General features: G+C 37.6%; 3 protein-coding genes and 1 pseudogene across 4 annotated transcripts; 3 read left to right on the top strand and 1 right to left on the bottom strand.

The window, feature by feature from the left end:
- Positions 1-3,764: 3,764 nt before the first annotated feature.
- LOC103954266 (transcription initiation factor IIA large subunit) lies at positions 3,765-10,102 on the top strand. 2 transcript variants are annotated; one of them, XM_009366077.2, is made up of 11 exons: positions 3,765-4,124; positions 4,383-4,550; positions 4,637-4,810; positions 5,176-5,227; positions 5,302-5,360; positions 5,555-5,668; positions 8,065-8,199; positions 9,120-9,183; positions 9,304-9,464; positions 9,574-9,657; positions 9,748-10,102. In XM_009366077.2, the coding sequence occupies exons 1-11, from the start codon at positions 4,008-4,010 to the stop codon at positions 9,769-9,771; spliced, it is 1,152 nt and encodes a 383-aa protein (XP_009364352.1). In that variant the 5' UTR covers positions 3,765-4,007; the 3' UTR covers positions 9,772-10,102. The 2 variants fall into 2 exon arrangements, with proteins under 2 accessions (XP_009364352.1, XP_009364351.1); XM_009366076.2 differs by having other exon boundaries at positions 5,543-5,668.
- LOC125470493 lies at positions 8,453-8,634 on the top strand (annotated as a pseudogene).
- On the bottom strand, positions 10,091-11,187 carry LOC103954331. Its single transcript, XM_009366149.3, has one exon. It carries the CDS (start codon positions 11,093-11,095, stop codon positions 10,730-10,732), a length of 366 nt encoding a protein of 121 aa, XP_009364424.1. The 5' UTR covers positions 11,096-11,187; the 3' UTR covers positions 10,091-10,729.
- Positions 11,188-13,034: 1,847 nt separating this feature from the next.
- Positions 13,035-16,555, top strand: LOC103954267 (ribulose bisphosphate carboxylase/oxygenase activase, chloroplastic). The gene is made up of 7 exons (XM_009366078.3): positions 13,035-13,191; positions 13,783-14,090; positions 14,185-14,290; positions 14,743-14,828; positions 14,943-15,415; positions 15,615-15,896; positions 16,165-16,555. The coding sequence occupies exons 1-7, from the start codon at positions 13,141-13,143 to the stop codon at positions 16,275-16,277; spliced, it is 1,419 nt and encodes a 472-aa protein (XP_009364353.2). The 5' UTR covers positions 13,035-13,140; the 3' UTR covers positions 16,278-16,555.
- The last annotated feature ends 1,448 nt before the right edge of the window (positions 16,556-18,003 follow it).

Raw genomic sequence — 18,003 nt, 5'->3', positions numbered from 1 at the left:
TCTCTCTATTCCTGGGACCTCGTGCTATAAAGCTATATGTACACCACCTTGCCCTTGGAGGTCAAAAAGTACTTTATGGGAAGCACTTGGCCTCGTCGCTAATAGACAATTTAGATTGTTAGCAATCTTCTATAGCCCTCGAGACCGTCCTCTCAATCTTGTCGAGCATTGGCCTTCCTTTGGGCCTATGTCCTTGGGCTGGTGTTCCTTGATTCGGTGTTCCTTGGACTCTTGGGGTTGAAAAGGACCCTGCATTAACATACTATGAAGTATAACTAGCATGTGAAGAGATAATGAGATATGGAATTATATGATATATGGTTTTATATAATTACTCTACTTTCTAGAGTGTGTCAAACGGCATCGCTTAGGTGACATATTATATATTCTACTCATTGGGCAGGGTAGTGGTTGTTTGACAAAACTAGGGCTAGATGAGAAGGTATTGTGTTAGAAGTGGGATTTGAGAGTTCTACTATTTTATGTACACCTATAAGGATTTTTGGTTATTTGTACAAGAGAGTTTTTTTTTTTTCAATCTTGTATTTCGTTTATTTTTGTTTTTATTTTACTTTTTATTTGCGAACTGGATGCAGGGTTATATTTTCACTGATTTTGGATCCGGAACTCGACGATATTGAAGTCACAATGATGAAAAACGCTGTCTTATTTTTCCCCTCTAGTAGATCCCTCAATTGGTTTTACCATCTGCAACTCAAGACAGTAGATTCCTTCACACGTTCTTCGTTGCCTAACATATCTTCCAAACTGATATGTAGCAACTTATAGCCCATTCGTTAGAACCGAGACAAATTACTGCGTCAATATCGGGCGCTTCAGTCACGAGTACTCTCGGAAGCAGATAACAAGAAAGCCCTCAAAGCATTCACGACGGGCACGAGGTACCTCGCTCACTATAGTTTTCAAATGATGCTCCATTGTTTTATAACACCTCGTGCATTGGAGGATACCTTCTCTCTCTGTGTGATCGGTGAAGTTATCAAGGCAATAGGAGAGTAGTACTAGACTGGCCTTGAACGGGCATGTGGATAATTCGACTGAAAATCATGAAATGAAGTGTAGAAATTGAGCTTCCAAATTTCCGACTTTAATTTTCATCAGAAGGGTCGTCATTCTTTAATTTCCACCGAGCCAGAAATCTGTTTCTCGTAATAATGATCGATTAAGAAGAGCTACAGCAGAGAGGAAAAAGATTTTCGGATTGAATATTAGAATCCCAATCTCAGATTGAAGGTTTTTAGTCGCATACTAATTTATCATAGGAATTTGACGCGAAAACGGAGTGTCAGCTGTTGACTACCTTACGCGTTCCTTCTTCTCCTCTTCCTTTATCCGGGCTTAAGACCGACAATGTAAGATAAACTTATACACATGCATAGTTGATACTTAAAACTGTAGTGGATACTTAAACTCTTGGTTAATGGATTGACCATACTCAAATGAAATGGTACACTTATTTAGTTTGTATACGTTCAGTTGCTTAATTTGTGGTAAGTAATAGATTGTCTATTAGTTTCTCTGTTTCGGTTTTGAGTCTAATAAGGCATAATTCTCACACATTCTACAGCAAGAAAAAGAATACAATTAAGTATACATACATCAATTGTATTTGGTCTAGTATCTTAGTAAATAGAGTGTTGTGTTTTCACCAATACATCATATATTCGAAATTCTCCATCTCCTAAATTATTATAAAAGGTTCAAACATTTAGACGAAAGCGTGCTATAGCCTACAGATGAAGAGGAAAACAGGATGATGAACTAGTGACTTTTTTTTTTGTTGTGTTTTCTTCATGTTTTTTATTATTATTATTATTATTTTTGTTCTAATTTTTTATTAGATGATGTAAAAGACTTGTATGTCATACAATTCAACCGACAAGAAACAAAATCTATCAAAATTTTGAGAAATTGCCAATGAATTTCAAGAGCCAAACATTAGAATTTATAATTTTCATCGTTTGAAAATTTCACGCAACAAGATAATTTATAATTATCGGAACTTTATATGATGGAGATTTAAATTCCGTCATTTTAGAACTTCTATTAATTAACAATTTCTTCATCTAAATACAAAATGAAAGTAAACATACTTGAAATAAGAACGGTTTTGCCCTTATCTAAATAATGATCGATAATGCCACTTCGTTTCACAATCTTGTGGTATTTCTCTTCAGTAGTTAGTGAGTGATTTTAAAGTCGACTCCTGTAGAGTGTGAATTCAATACTAATTATTATGGCTAATCGATTATGTGACTGCACTCATTCTTTAACCAGTGTACATGATATCGTTGTATTCAACATTGGGGATCCAGAACTTCATAAATGATGTGTTAGTGAATCAGCTTCAACTTTTGTCCACTTCGTCACTTAACATTAAGAACATTATCAATTAACAATTATGACATCATCAGCTAACACTAGTGACCTACCGAGTGTTCATTTTTCAAAATGTTAGGTCGTTATTTAGAATGTTTTAAAAGGTTATGGACCAATTTAGTATCACGTCTAAAAGTTGAGTGGTTATTCCTACTTAACCCAAAATCACAACAATATAAAAAACTACATAGCCTATGGAGAATAACCTTTATGCTTAGGCCATCTCCAACTAAAGAGGCTAAACATAGCCCGTCCAGAATTATAGTCTTACAAAATAACTTTATAATAAACAATGTTAGGTTATATTCATATACCATCTTCATCTGAAGGAGCTAAATATAGCTATTTATAGCAATTTATGGGATAGGTATGGATAGGAAAATTATGATTTTTTTTTTTAAATTTTGCGTTAAAAAAAAAATCTAATGTTTAGCTGACGTCAGCTAGCAACGGGCCTTCCTAATGTGGTAGTCTTTGGATTATTCCAAGTTCAGTTGTTGGATTTGAATGTGGATATGCAACAGCTACTGCTAGGCCCCAAAAAACGGGTTGAGTGGAAGGCCAAGCTTGGCCAACTCGATGCCTTTTGTTGCCAAGTTTTGGTCTAGTGGACTCCATTGAAGTTTAACCAGCCATTCAGTGGAGATGAGTTTTGTCAAATTCTGGACATGTTTTGGCCCTTTGACCTTTAACCTTCTTTATTAGAGATGGTATTACAGCAGTTCCACCCCCTTAGGTTAATAATTGCCAAGCAATTGGAAAATAAACAATTATTCTCTTAGTGAATGGTAATTGCCTAAATGTATTTTTATCCTGAAAATGAATTGTCCGAACAATTGATATTAAAAAAATTAATCTTTACGAATCCCCCTCTTTCTTCTCCATCTTCTACCTCATTTTTTTTATTTGTCTTCGTCCTCCTCGACATCGTGCACTTCATCAAAGTCATCAATTAACAACAAAATCACCAAAACAAAGCCAAACCCAACAATAAATTCCCAGCCAACATCTCTCCACTAACCCAACCATCACTTCCAGAATGAGTTTTGAACATGACTGATGTCAGCATGACGTGAAACCACTCGGATGCAGAGTCAGACAATTCTTGCCTGATTGGGTAGTCGGGCACAATTGTGCCCACCATTTGCCATAGTTTTCTGGATGGCTAGGAGAATTCCTTTTTCTTTCAATTTTTGGACAATAATTGTACGGGTCGAAACTTGAAACTGCTCTTAGTCTCTCACGCCCAAATCAGGACCGTGCAGATTTCGCCACGTGGACCCATTCATGTAATCGGATGCAAACCTATTTATATTCCACTCTTTAATCTTCAGTTCTCGTCCGCCCCTCTCTCTCTCCCCCTCCCCCTCCCCCTCCCCCTCCCTCCCTCCCTCCCTCCCTCCTCGCTCTCGCCCCTCTATCCTCCGCCGTTGTCTCTCTCTCCTCTCCCTTACACTCACACACCCCAAACCTAATTGCATGTTAGGTCTTCAAACCGGTATCGATTATCTGCGCTGAAGATTTCTCTGCCTCAATTCTACCGGGAAATCTTCGATTCGATTTTGCTTTTGACGGAATCGGAGGTAGGCGGAGCTGAGATTTTAAAAATGGCGGCCTCCACGAGCAGTGTCTACGTCAGTGTTATTGAGGATGTCATCAACAAGGTCCGCGAGGAGTTCATGAACAACGGCCCCGGGGAAGACGTTCTGAAGGAGCTTCAAGGAGTAAATTTAATTTCCGATTTCCATCTTCAAGTTTTTGTTTTCGTTTCGATTGTTTGAATTTCGGATATTGGTTCAGAATTAGGGTTTTTTTTTTTCTTTTATTGTGTTGATGGATTTAGGGTTTTCTTGAGGACTGGTTCTCGAGTTCGATCCGATCAATTTCTATGGTTTTGAATGATAAGAGGGGATTAATTGTTTTGTTGGAACGCAGCTATGAGCTCGGTTATAGCTAATTTTTAAATTTGGGGTATATCTCAGACTTGGGAGGCGAAGACGGTGCAGGCTGGTGTAGTAAATAATCCTATAGAGAGGTCGGCGGCAAAGGGAACGCCTGGCAGTGGGGTTACTCCAGTTCACGATCTCAATGTACCGTATGAAGGGACCGAGGAGTACGAAACTCCCACTGCTGAGATGCTCTTCCCTCCAGTGAGTGTTTGCTGTGTCTTGTTTTTCTATGTAATCAAAACCTTTGCTTAAAACACATGGTTGATGTGGGTTCATTGTAATGCTAGACGCCGTTGCAAACCCCAATTCCTGCAACCCCAATTCCAACACCTCTACCTGGAACTGGTGACAACATGTATAACATCCCTACCGGAGGTAGTGAATATTCTGCAAATGAGTCTGGTAGTAGCAATGGTGGTGTCAATGCAGAGTTGAAAACTGGAAGATCTGGCCCCTACATGGTAAACACTCAATTGGAACCTATAAGGTGTATGCAGTTATTATTTTTCTAAATGCATTGCGGGAGTATGAAATTTTCTCACCGGTTACTATAAATGTATCTAAATTTGATTTCAAATAGATTTAGCTGTTTCGCTGTTTAATAAACAACTACTACGCACTCTCTTTGCTAATTAATAAATATGAAATATCAAACATTCCTTGAGTTATAATAAATTGCAAAGGTAAGGATATTACGGTGATTCTAATTACATCGCTTTATGTAATTTATGTTTGTACTCTCTCTTTACACGCGTTTCTTATAATAAATTTCCAGTAATACTGTAATAGTATAAGAGAACCTAAATTATCTTTGTTCTGTTTGCAGCAACCTCCATCTACTTGGATTAACCACCGCCCCCCTCTTGATGTTAATATTGGTAAGTTGGAGCGTATTGTTGTATATAGCTGTTCTTTCAAAAGTTCTGTAGTAATTCACATTTTATTGGTGTAGCTTACGTGGAAGGGCGGGATGAGGCGGATAGAGGGGCCTCTCATCAACCCTCAACACAGGTAATCCCTACTATTATTTACAATTCAATTTAGCAGAAAAATGACTGGGTTTCTGGGTACGAAGAAAAATCATGATTAAAGAGTTCTGAATGGCTTTGGTTCACTTGGTCATTGCCATGGAGATGGTGTCGTTGGATTACCACTATAGTTGGTCATTATTGTAATGTTGGAGAAAATTTTAGGACTTTTTCCAGATGAATTCTGGAAAGCGAAAACGTGAAGATTTTCCTGCAAAGTATCAAGCTGGTGGATATATACCCCAGCAAGATGGAGCTGGAGATGCTGCACCTGAGATTTTTGAGATTGAGGTTTGTTTTCTTTCCTGCTTTTCCCCCTCACTTTCTGACAAGATTGGTGCGGACGGTCTGATGATCATGATGTCATACCAACTTCTATTTTTCTTTAACATTCATCCATTGTATGAGTGATTTTTATTTATTTGAATCTCTAGATGGGTGTCTATGTTTTGTAAAATCTAAGACTAGATTACTGGCGTTTGAAAATATGAAGAAAATGTGACCTGAGACTCTTTATCCAATGAATTACAAATTATCTCATGCTTCAACTGCACTCAAATGTTTAGGTGACTTGTATATTTTGGTGGGACATGGTTGTGGATGATATAATAGGAGGAGAGTGTTAATCATGTTTTTCTCCTTTGTTCTTCCTCAATACAGTTGTGGTGGAAATTGTTTCAGGAAGTTAGAGATAGTTGCGTCATTCCAAAGGGTTGGTTCGAGCTTCTAAGCACCAAGTTTTAGGCTTTAGGAAAGGGGAGGAAAGCTAAAGCTTTGTGGGGCTGTTTGGTGTTGGCAGTTTTTTGGAATATTGGGTTGGTGCATAATAGAAGAGTTTTTGAGGATTATAATGGAATGGGGGTAGCAGGACTATGGGGTAGAGTAAGAGACTGGGCAGCCCTCTGGGCATCAGTTTCAAATGAGTTCAGGGATTATTCTCTTATATAGTGTGGGATATGTTAGCAGCTGTAAAATGATTTTGGTTGAGGTTATGTTACCTGTAAATAGATATACTTGAGAGGTCTTAGCTAGTTTTTCTAGATGGTGGATTTCTTATCCACTATTTTGTAATTCATGTTATTATTCTAATAAATTGTTTTTGTTTCTTCTCAAAAAAAAAAAAAAAAAAAAAAAAAAAAAAAAAAAAAAAAAGCTCGAAAGGCTCCAATTAGGCTGTATTTGTCTAAATGCATAAACTGTTATGGAATAAATGGCATTGCACAGTCCTATGTGATCATTCAGAACTCTCTCTCCCTCTCTGATTTCATTTCGTGAAGCTGAGATTCTTCTTCTTTTTTGTTCTTTTTCCTTTGGCGAGTTATAGGTCAATTCAGTTGTTAGGATTAAAAGGTTATCTGGAGCAAGTCTGCCTCTACAGGAGCTATAAGATAAGGGGGAAATTTGATTGTTTGAGACTGTTTTGTCATTTTCTATTCTTGATTTGTTCTTTCATGTCGATGGACCCTCTGGTTTTGTATTGTTTTATAAATTAATTTGCTCAGCAAATTTTGTTTTTAAAGTGGAAAAAAGACTTTTCTCATTAAGTATGAAACGGTTGGCTATATGAATTTTTTTGTCTTCATTTGTGCACTCATTGGAGGAGCATAAAATTTGAATGGAAAATTATCTGTGTATTTTATGAAAAATTCCATTGGGTTTGATGGCCTTGCAAGTGTTGAAAGAAAAAAATGGTTAATGCTTGAAATTTGGTCAATAATGGCAACGATGAGGTAGGTTGTTCTTGTGGAATTGCTCAATTTCCGGTGAATGTTGGCGCAAGTAGGACGTGCTAAAAGTGGTAATTGATATTAAAATCATAAAGTGCTGAAAGTGGAAATAGAAATGCTAAGGAGACTCTCAAAAGTGGGACTCTCCATGGACTCTCTACCACCTCATGTTTTTGGCACAATGTTTTATAATGTTGGCATGAAAACTAACGTTAAACTGTGAGGTGTGAGAGAGTCCATGGAGAGTCCCACTTTGAGAGAGTCTCCTTAGCATTTCTTGAAAGATAGAAAAATCATGAATGGTTCTAATGGGAATATACTCAAAGGAAAAAAGCATATTTTCTTCACTTTGGAAGGCCATTTCCTCATTTATATTAGATATTCGTCTTTCTGGGCTAGTTTTGTAGGTTTTGTCACAGTACCTGGTGTTTGACTTAGGACTTGGACTCAAATGGTCTCATATATTATGATCACTGTTACTGCAATTTTCTTTTGCAAGTGATTTCTCCTTTGGGGTCTATTAGTTTTTCCTGAAAGGTATGTTTTAGGTGTCATTTGATGTCAAAGGACTATAGTTCATCTATGTAGCTGTAAATTATGGTTGGGGTCACTGTTGTTTTTTCTCTTTTGGATCAATTAAATAAGGTTAGAATTTACAATTGTAACTAGCTAGCCATTATGCTGCAAATATTCCAGGCAGGAGGCCTGTGTGTTTTAATCTTAGTACATTGTTTAGATAAGACTATTTTCTGCGCTTCACAATGGCATGTGACTGGTCATATCTTTATGTTTTTGTCGGAGTAGTACACTGTTGCTGCTATTAATAGTTGTTTCTTTATCTTTATGAATTCAAGTTACTCAGAGCATGGAAAAACACTTCTAAACCAGCACGCTTTGCCTTTATTTATTTTTACTTTTTGTTATATGCTATTTAATCATTTAATGGTGATAAACTTTCAGGTCAGTGAAGGGAGCTCATCCATTGCCAGCCGTACATGGAGTGAGATGTTAACTCGTGTACGAAGTTCTACTCTCAAGATTCCTCAACTTGATGGACCAATCCCTGATCCTTATGATGAGCTTTCTACTCCCAATGTAAGAACTGTTATGAAAATTTCACACGTGGCTCGAAATTGTGTGTTTATGTAGTCTAAATTGCCTTCTATAATATATAATGTTAGAGTAACACATACAAGTGACCACCATTAATCTGCATGCCACTGCTGTGTTGGTTTACGGAGGTTGATTTTCCATCCTTTTGGCAAACAAAAGAGAGTTAATATAGGAATCCGCATCAAATTTGTATTGTTTTTATTTTTCTGGTGGAGGTTTCTACCGTATAGCAAAAATACCTTTCTCTACCTTTTTGGCTAAGGTCAAGTGTACCATATGTCCTTGTCAGTTTAATATCGGATAAGTGATCCACATGGTATTAAGTTCATTTCTTCTAGGGCCCACCAGGGTGATTTTCATTGGGCATTTCTAGTGTCGCCCATGTGATGCACTATTGCCTGGAGGACCCTAACTTGAAATATTGTATGGGAATAAGTCTGGTGGTTTTTTATTTTATATTTAAGTTTTCAACTTGTAGTTTACAGCCTGAAATGAGTCGACTGTGATATCAATGGTCAAGGAAAAATGGTGCATGTTTTTTTCTTTAGATAGAGTACTGGGAACTTGGATTTTGTTTTCTCTTGTTTGAATTAGCTCGAGGGATTTACTTGGTTGTTGATATTTGGTTCTGGACTCTAGCCAGTCTCTCTCGGGTACTAGCCAGTATCTCTTAACCATTGACTTGATGTCTAAACTCTCTGAAGTATAAATTCTGGATACATACATATCTTTTATTTATCCAATAAGCTGTGTTGCGTTGGCTACGTGCTTTGAAAGTTTAAGGATGATGAACCAGCTATTTTTCAATGCCCCTCTTTCTGATCTGCTCTGGATCTGTTCTTAGTATATGATAATTTTCTTTTACTTATGAACTGTTGCCTTTTCCTCCCCTTTCCCTACAGATATACAATTATCAAGGAGCTTTCAATGAAGACTACAATGTTGCCAGCACACCTGCTCCCCATGGTAATCTAGTGATAAACTTGTGAACATTGTGATTACCGTAGGAGTGGATAAGTTTTAAGTGTCATAAATCCATCTCTGTGGTGTTGAAGCCTACTCCTCTCATCATTTTTTAACCTCCAGATATACCAGTGAGCACTCCAGCCCCGGTTATTCAAAATGATGTTGGAGATGATGATGATGATGAGCCCCCATTGAATGAAAATGATGACGATGAGTTGGATGATGTGGACCAAGGCGATGAGCTAAACACAGCACATTTGGTTTTAGCCCAGTTTGACAAGGTCTCTCTCCGCAGCATTAGTACTATAATATTTAGACTCCATATAGGTTTTTCAGTTTTCTTTCTCCAATATGATTAACAATTGTCTTCTCGTGTGTTTGGTTGGGTAGGTAACGCGCACCAAGAGCAAGTGGAAGTGCACATTGAAGGACGGCATTATGCACATAAACAACAAGGATATTCTCTTCAACAAGGTAAAGTGTACTTTAAAGGGTTTGATGTTCTTCATTCCTTTTGCACTTGTTATCCTCATGACCTTTCTTTTGGAATGCTGGCTCTTACAGGCGACGGGAGAATTTGAATTCTGAATTTCATGGAGAAAGCCTATTTTGGCAAACAGCGGCAGTTGCCCTAGTGAAGCAAGTCCGAGATGATATCATCGGGTGTTTCCTAATTTTTCTTTATGAATTGTTATTATGAGAGAGGTTGAGGGGAAGAGAAAGACAATGCTAGATACTTTGTTTTTAAAGAATATGGGATGGATGTTGTTGGCCTATTGTACATACAGGATGAGCTTTTTTGGCCTTTTAAAAATGGGATTGGCTACTCGTGCGTACGGACGTTTTATATTTCTTTGATGGAATGCAACTGCATTAAATTGGTTTACTTGCAATGCAATTCGATTATTATCTTCGGGAAGTACTCTGCCCCCTGTAATTTTTATGTTTAAGACTTACTTGCAGTTGGTAACTCTGCGTTTCTAACGCCATTTTTTGGTTTGAAATGCGACGTGATTCATTTATGTTTTGGAGCTTCGAGTCTGGAAATGTAGACTTATTGCAATGATTTTTTTTTAGACAACGAGTTTAGACTGAGCAAGGGGCTTGTAGCTCAAGCGTTTATTTCTGCATTCATAGTGTTGTTCAAGCTTGCATCCGTAGGAACTTGTTTTCTTTCGGATTTTTTTTTTTTATTTGCTTCAGGTTAACAGATGATGTGTTATTTCGCCCGATCAAACACCCGAGGTTCTGAAGCAGCAACGTTGTGGTTTCTATGCTTTCATTTTCCATTTTTTGGGTGGTTTTGATAGAGTAACTTGAAATTTTTTGAAGACAAAGTGTGAGGTAGGAGAAAAACGAAAAACAAAACGGAATCATGAAGTCAAATATAATCAGAAACCGTGGAGAAATGCAGGTTAATGTTTGAGAATGATTTGTACTCTGTTCTACACAATGCAGCAGGCAGGCAAAGCCCTATCAAAACACAGGCCCTATCCATTAATTTTCGTCCGAAAACTCAATGCATACAGGTCGAATTCTTTAAATGTCAGTACCGCGCTTGGTTCGCGATCATGCACTGGGTTTGAAACATGGCAAACAACGTTGAGGGATCCACAAAAGGAGCCATAGCCGGGTGTTGCCACCCGCCTGCAGCAGGAAAAGGCGGTGCAATACTACTTCTCACGTTTTGATCACCGGCTTTTTCCATCGCCACTGCCACTGGATGCGGGGATGGAATGAGTACCGGAGACAGTAATGGGATCGTCATTGTGGCGTCATCGTTTGATAAAGGGTTGGTCGAGGCAGTGCTTGCAATTTGATCAAGGTGAAGAGACGCTGGCGCACGCTGTTGTAACCTAGTTGGAGCCTTCCCTGTGTCGGCTTTGACGCTGCAAGCATTGTAACTCTCCATTGTTTCGGATGATTCTACGAAACTTTTTCGAAATTCTTGTTCGAAATTTCCGTAGAAATTCAGGTCTGTCTCTGTGATCAGACAGTTAGGGTTACTGTACGTAGAGGTTTATAAAGGGTAGGAAATTTAACGTAAAAGATATAGATAGTAATGGTGCTTAATCATGACTAATTCTCTCTTGGCTAAAATTAAGGGTTCGGGTATGGAGGTGGACATACGGTTGGAAAAACGGAATTTTCGTAACGGTCATTTGCACTGAGGCGTTGGCTTGTGCCCCAAGCTTGGTGGAGCAAATGAACCAAAGGAGATAAAGCTAGGGATATGCCGTGTCGTGTCAAATTCGCGTTGATGGTTACTCAACTTACTAATTAAAGGAGATAAAAGTAAAGACTGATAATTGACCAATTGTACGATGTCAAATTCGTGTTGAATAAAATTAATCTGTTTAAGAGTAAGATCTACTCACACGTCTTGCTGATCTTACGAACTTTGCTTCAGATACGATTGTGACATTTGCATTCTCGCCGCTGAAGGTATGCATAGATGCCTCCTCCCCACGTTATTTCTTCGTAATGATGCCAATCTAGTTCTTTCAAAGTTCAAGCAGGTTTTCTGATATCTCATGAGTTAAAAGTCTTTAAACTGACTGGTGTAGGAGTGGTTCATTAACATTTGCTAATTCTGCAGGAGGCGCTAGGAGCAGATAACCTTTTCATCCTCTTCGGTGCTCTCGCCTTGTTATCTCTTATCTTCGTTGTACTGACTGTCCCCGAAACCAAAGGCTTGAGTTAGGAGGAAATAAAATCAAAACTCTCGAATAGATGCTAACCCCCTGGCCAAAACCTTTGATGGTTCGAAGGCTTTGTGGTGGAAGAGGCAATGCCCCAAGAAATATTGAGCATTCCTGCGTCTGTTATTAAGACGAGGACGCATGTTTTAATGCTTGGTGAACTAGCAGCTGTAGTTGGATAGATTCTTTCAACTTTTGTGATACTAGAAACTCCCAACGCAACTTCAGTTTGAGCTTTTATGGATACAACATTTCAACTGAGAATAATAATCTTACAACATTTTGAAGTCAGTCTCAAGCATAGCGACTGTCCGGAGAAATAATGTTGCAGACATTGCAAACTCCATACTTTACACGGGAGGAATAAAAGAGTTTTATGCCAACTAAAAGTGTTTCCGACTATGTTTGACGTGTTTATAAGTTCTAGAAATGCTTTTTAGAGAAGCAAGGTGCTTCTTTAGGAAATTTTTCTAACTACCTTTTTAGAATGAACTTGGAAGGTGCCTATGAGAAGAAGTGCCTCTTACAAAAGCAGTCTGAAACCCCAAAATCACAAGACGTCTCAAATCACTGTGAATACAATGAAGAGTTTGTACAATCAATAGCAATGAAGGATTGTTAGACATTACTTTCGTGTAAGAGAAACACATTGTCACACGTATATGTTTTAGACGGAAGAGAGTGATTTTTGCATACACATTTTCTCCTCTTGTGTACTCTTATATACATCTGACCTTTAAATTGAATAAATAAATAGAAAAAACTAATTAACAAAAATAAACAAAAATGTGTAGAAGAAGAAAAATAGTGTGCGGAAATCATTTTCCATTTAAAACTCTAAAACCTCGCATTTTGTATGGTTGAACATCAATGACATGAAGTTTGCTTGACTCTTCCATGTGAGTACACTCTCAATGTTTTAACTTAATAGTGCATTATTTTTCAAGACAAAGGGTCTCAAAACCCAATCCACTTTCTGAGGTGAAGAAGCAAAGCTTAAATCTGATCCTCTCAACTGTTGTGTATTTTGTCATGTTTGTAAAGTAGGATGAAGCCAAGTAGGATTATCCTATTTTGTCCACAGAGAGCCACGTGTCACTCAGCTAATCCCCATTGTGTGGCCTTCAGAATTTTTACAACCACGCATGTTTTCATCACACTTTGGTCTCACCTTATATGCACCTATCACTACCTGCAGCTTTGTTACATTAATTTGTAGTCGCAGCTCCTCAGTCTCAGGACACCACTTTGATCCATGGCCGCCATGCACACAGTCTCGAGCGTCGGAACCATTAACCAGACGCCGGTACATTGTTTCCCGTCATATTCTATCTATTTTTTTTTTTTGAGTTTCTGTGTCACATAATTTTTACGTTCAAAACAGTTCTTCATGTAGTGATTTGACACCATCAGTTTCTATTTTATGTACTTCTTCGCTTGCTTTTGTCTGCTAATTCTCATTTGATTTGTCCACTCTAGCTAAAGCCGAGGGTTAATTTTATAAAGAACTGTACAAAAATAACTTCCCATATCTATATTGTTTTCTTTATACTATTCCAAAACACCAAAAAGGTTACTTTTATTTGTCCGTGTGATACCTCAAACTCAAAGTATCTTTACATGAGAGGTGATTTCCATCAACTTTTTTCTTCTTGCACATTCATGTTTATTTCTAGTCTCTTTGACTCAAGAATCGAGAGACTTAAATGAACTGGGTGCATAGAAGGTGAAAAAAATTGCACGAGATCATCTCTCTTTTTCACTAACTATTATATTTTTTACAAGGATTTTGCTCAAAGGTTAATCTAAATGCAAAGAAATGAAGTTTAATTGTGATTCTGTTTTGATGAATTTCCGAGTTTCTTGGTTCCAAAGTTATGTTATATATTCGATCCAGGTGAGCTTGATCAGCTCTGGTTCCGGAAGCTCGGCCTTCTTGGGCACCAGTTTGAAGAAAGTGATCTCAAGAGTCCCCTACCAGAAGGTAGCATCTGCAGGCAACTTAAAAATTAATGCGGAAATCGACGAGGACGAGCAAACCAACAAGGACAGATGGAAGGGCCTTGCCTACGACGTTTCCGATGACCAACAAGACATAACAAGAGGAAAGGGTTTGGTTGATTCTGTGTTCCAAGCTCCCCAGGGGACTGGAACTCACTATGCTGTCATGAGCTCATACGAATACATCAGCACTGGACTTCGAGAGTAAGCGAGCAAATGTTGAAACTAATTCCTTTTTGTTTCATGGATGCTTGGAGGTTGAATTTGATTTGTGGTAAGGTTTTGATTTGTGTTTCAGATACAACTTTGACAACAACATGGATGGGTTTTACATCGCTCCGGCCTTCATGGACAAGCTTGTGGTTCACATAACCAAAAACTTCATGAGCCTGCCTAACATTAAGGTATGAATAACGCTACAAACACAAAAAAATAAATCTAAAAACTTCGGTTTTTAATTGATATGACACTGTTTCATTTGCTCGTATTTGACAGATCTCGAAGCTTATTTAATTCTAACGAGTAAAAAGTAAGATATTATCATGTTATCCGCCATATGCAATTCACAAGGTGACTAAAATTCGAGAATAGTTTTGTTGCTTCTAGTAGTATTATCATCAACTTAACTTTCTCATGTTTGTTCTAACTACTAAGAAATGAGATATCATCATGTCATCTGCCATGCCATTTGCAGAATTTACCAAATTAGATAAACTTTTGTTCCTTTCAAGTAGTATAATTAGCTTAACTTTCGCAGTTAAACGTTGTTCTTCGATTGTTGGTTTTTGTTTTTTTGGTAGAATTCCTTGATTGTTAGTTTTGACAGCTGAGATGATTTCATTTGAATTTGTATCAGATTCCTCTCATTCTTGGTATATGGGGAGGAAAAGGTCAGGGAAAATCCTTCCAGTGTGAGCTTGTGTTTGCCAAGATGGGAATTACGTGAGTTCGTAAACTTGACGAAAGTTTTTTTTGTTTTTAATGAAGAATCACATAAAAATGAAGTAATATTTTCAATTCATTTTGTTTTAATTACACCTTGTGATCATATTTCAGCCCCATCATGATGAGTGCTGGAGAATTAGAAAGCGGGAACGCAGGAGAGCCCGCGAAACTGATCAGGCAAAGGTACCGTGAGGCTGCAGACATCATCAGGAAAGGAAAAATGTGTGCCCTCTTCATCAATGATCTCGATGCAGGTGCCGGTAGGATGGGTGGAACCACACAGTACACTGTGAACAACCAGATGGTGAATGCCACCCTCATGAACATTGCTGATAACCCGACAAACGTGCAGCTTCCCGGTATGTACAACAAGGAAGAGAATCCTAGAGTCCCCATTATAGTCACTGGTAACGATTTCTCCACATTGTATGCCCCTCTCATTCGTGACGGTCGTATGGAGAAGTTCTACTGGGCTCCCACTAGGGAAGACCGGATCGGTGTTTGCACCGGAATCTTCAAGCCTGACAATGTGTCCCACGAAGATGTTGTCAAGATTGTTGACACATTCCCAGGTCAATCCATTGGTAAGTATACTGTTGTTGTAGTAATTTTGCATATAATTTATATTTCTTGAATAGCGTATCTATTAGAGATGTACTCAGTAAATGTGATACAAAATATCATTACTCAGTTAACAAATAAATGTGATACATAGCATTGCTTGGTTAAAGATTGGTAAAAAAAAAAAAGGATCATGCTAACTTCTTGTATCGCTTACTGCAGATTTCTTCGGTGCTCTGAGGGCTCGAGTTTACGATGATGAAGTGAGGAAGTGGGCATCGGGTGTTGGTATCGACGGCATTGGGAAGAAGCTTGTGAACTCAAAAGAAGGTCCCCCGACTTTCGAGCAACCTCAGATGACCTTGGAGAAGCTCCTTAGCTATGGTCAAATGCTTGTTCAGGAGCAAGACAATGTGAAGAGAGTCCAACTGGCTGACAAGTACTTGGCTGATGCAGCCCTCGGAGATGCAAACCAGGACTCCATTAGCAGAGGAGAATTCTATGGTATGCACTCTTTGTCTTGATACGAAAATAAACCTAGACGCACTAACTCATATCCGAACCTGTTAAAATCTCAACTAATGTGGCAACATTTCGTTTATATTTGGATTGACTTTGAACCCCATTTATTTACAATGAATAAGTAACCTTCGCGTTACGTGCCACATTAGTTGAGATAATAGTTGGTGCTCGCAGTTAGTACTACTTGTCTTAAGAGCGTTATCTCGATTGGAGTAGTTTTGTTGAAGTGTTGTTTAACCACTGCATGCAGGAAAGGCAGCCCAACAAGTTAAAGTACCAGTCGCAGAAGGGTGCACTGATCCAACAGCTGCAAACTTTGACCCAACAGCAAGGAGTGACAATGGTAGCTGTCAGTACGAATGAAGTGATTGAAGTCAGAAGAAAATAAATATATAGTTTGCTGGGTTACTGATATTACCTTTGTAATTTACGCTTGCATTTCCATGGAAATACATGCTTTATTTCGTTTTAACTTTTTAACTATTATACTAGCTATTGCTTGTCCGGCTATTGTAAGGAAGACAAGAACAGAATGTCATGTCGTCGATAATATGTTGTTGTCGTTGTCGAAAACAAAACCTAGCAATATGTTACAATACATTTGTGATGGGATCAATACACTATCGATGGATGTTCGTTCCTGTACAGAGAACCAATGGAGCATATGGAAGGCACAAAGACATGGTTGCATATATAACGCTCCAAAGGGCAAACAAGCATAGAAAATTTGGGAACAAAGATGCTATACATAATGGATTCTTGAAGAAACTTATTAAGTAAAGGTGCCATAATGGAGTGCTAATAACAGTTGTCTTTAATTATTACATGAAAAGAGAAGATATCAAATAACAAGGTATTGGTTAATGATATTCAAAAAGAATCACATTCAACTCTCACCCATCATTCTTCTTTTATATTTTATACAACGATTCTACTATAATGGCATGAGATTTGGGCTAAAGCCACTCATTAGCTCATCACAATAATTAATTATTGAGTTTGTTATTTAAGTAAGTTGTACCTATACATTTTTCCTTTCAAAATAGATAAAAAAGTATCACTAATAGTACCGATTTCCCTTCCCACTCTCACCTATATGATCTTGGACCAAATTTAAAAGAAAAATGGAAGAATAACATAAATAAAAAAAAACAAATAAAAACAAACAAACATGCAAGCCAAACCCCAACTAGACTATATAGTCCCACATGATTTCACAATTAACAATAAAATCCCATTCCGTAAACAAGCATTGTGGATCTCGCCCACTACCAAATTGCACTGCACTCCAATCCCAACTAATTTTGACCTAAAGGGCGAAAAAAATAAAAAATAAAAACCCTGTTCAAAACTAAAATATTGGGCTGATTTTGAAATACTATTTGGTTAAAATGTATTTAAATTAATCTTTAATAAAATTTTCAGTGGGTTTAAATAAAAAATTTAAGTGTTTACTATAAGAAGCACATATCTGGTACTTTCTAAAAACACTTAAAATGTTTTTGGCACCCTAAATTAATTTCACTAAAACTCTTTCAGTTATTTTTCAAACAGAAACTTTTTCAAGTGATTGTTACTCAAGCGGTATTTTACATTTTATAATATAGTGGAGAGAATGGTATATATTATTTTTAGCAATGCTAGGAAGACCAAATTTGTATACTAAATTAGCAAACCAAATAAGATGTCACCAATAAAAAATGAGCACGTTTATTAACGATTAAGTAATAATCAAATCATCAACTTCCATATTATTTAATTTACAAAATTTAGTCTACAAATTGAGTCTTTCTAACATTACTCATATTTTTTTCCATTCACTTCTTTTATAACACGTGGAGTACTCAAATACGGGGTACATGAAAAAATTACTCCAAACTTGGAACTTGAACAAAAACCGAGTCACAGACTCAACAACTGAGGGATTGAGTAAACTTGTCCTCACCCACTCAAAACTTCAAGGGTGCGTTTGTTGCACCGAACTATCTCGGACTAGACAAACATTATAGACTAAGCTGAACTGGTTTATATTAGACTAAGCAGGATTGACTTAGTCAAGCGTTTGATGCAGAGTTGGACTAAGAAGCAA

This window comes from the organism of the source record quoted next, unplaced genomic scaffold (genome assembly GCF_019419815.1).
Source record: "Pyrus x bretschneideri cultivar Hongxiangsu unplaced genomic scaffold, Pyrus_bretschneideri_v1 Contig5, whole genome shotgun sequence".
Taxonomy (NCBI): Eukaryota; Viridiplantae; Streptophyta; class Magnoliopsida; order Rosales; family Rosaceae; genus Pyrus; species Pyrus x bretschneideri.
This window is presented reverse-complemented; position numbering and strand designations above follow the sequence as displayed.

Coding starts and splice junctions, on each gene's coding strand:
- LOC103954266 (XM_009366076.2), top strand. CDS start 4,008: ATGGCGGCCTCCACGAGCAGTGTCTACGTCAGTGTTATTGAGGATGTC. Junction 5,669..8,064: donor CTGAGATTTTTGAGATTGAG/GTTTGTTTTCTT, acceptor ATAAACTTTCAG/GTCAGTGAAGGGAGCTCATC. Junction 9,465..9,573: donor TTTTAGCCCAGTTTGACAAG/GTCTCTCTCCGC, acceptor TTGGTTGGGTAG/GTAACGCGCACCAAGAGCAA.
- LOC103954331 (XM_009366149.3), bottom strand. CDS start 11,095: ATGGAGAGTTACAATGCTTGCAGCGTCAAAGCCGACACAGGGAAGGCT.
- LOC103954267 (XM_009366078.3), top strand. CDS start 13,141: ATGGCCGCCATGCACACAGTCTCGAGCGTCGGAACCATTAACCAGACG. Junction 14,291..14,742: donor TGAGCCTGCCTAACATTAAG/GTATGAATAACG, acceptor AATTTGTATCAG/ATTCCTCTCATTCTTGGTAT. Junction 15,897..16,164: donor TAGCAGAGGAGAATTCTATG/GTATGCACTCTT, acceptor CACTGCATGCAG/GAAAGGCAGCCCAACAAGTT.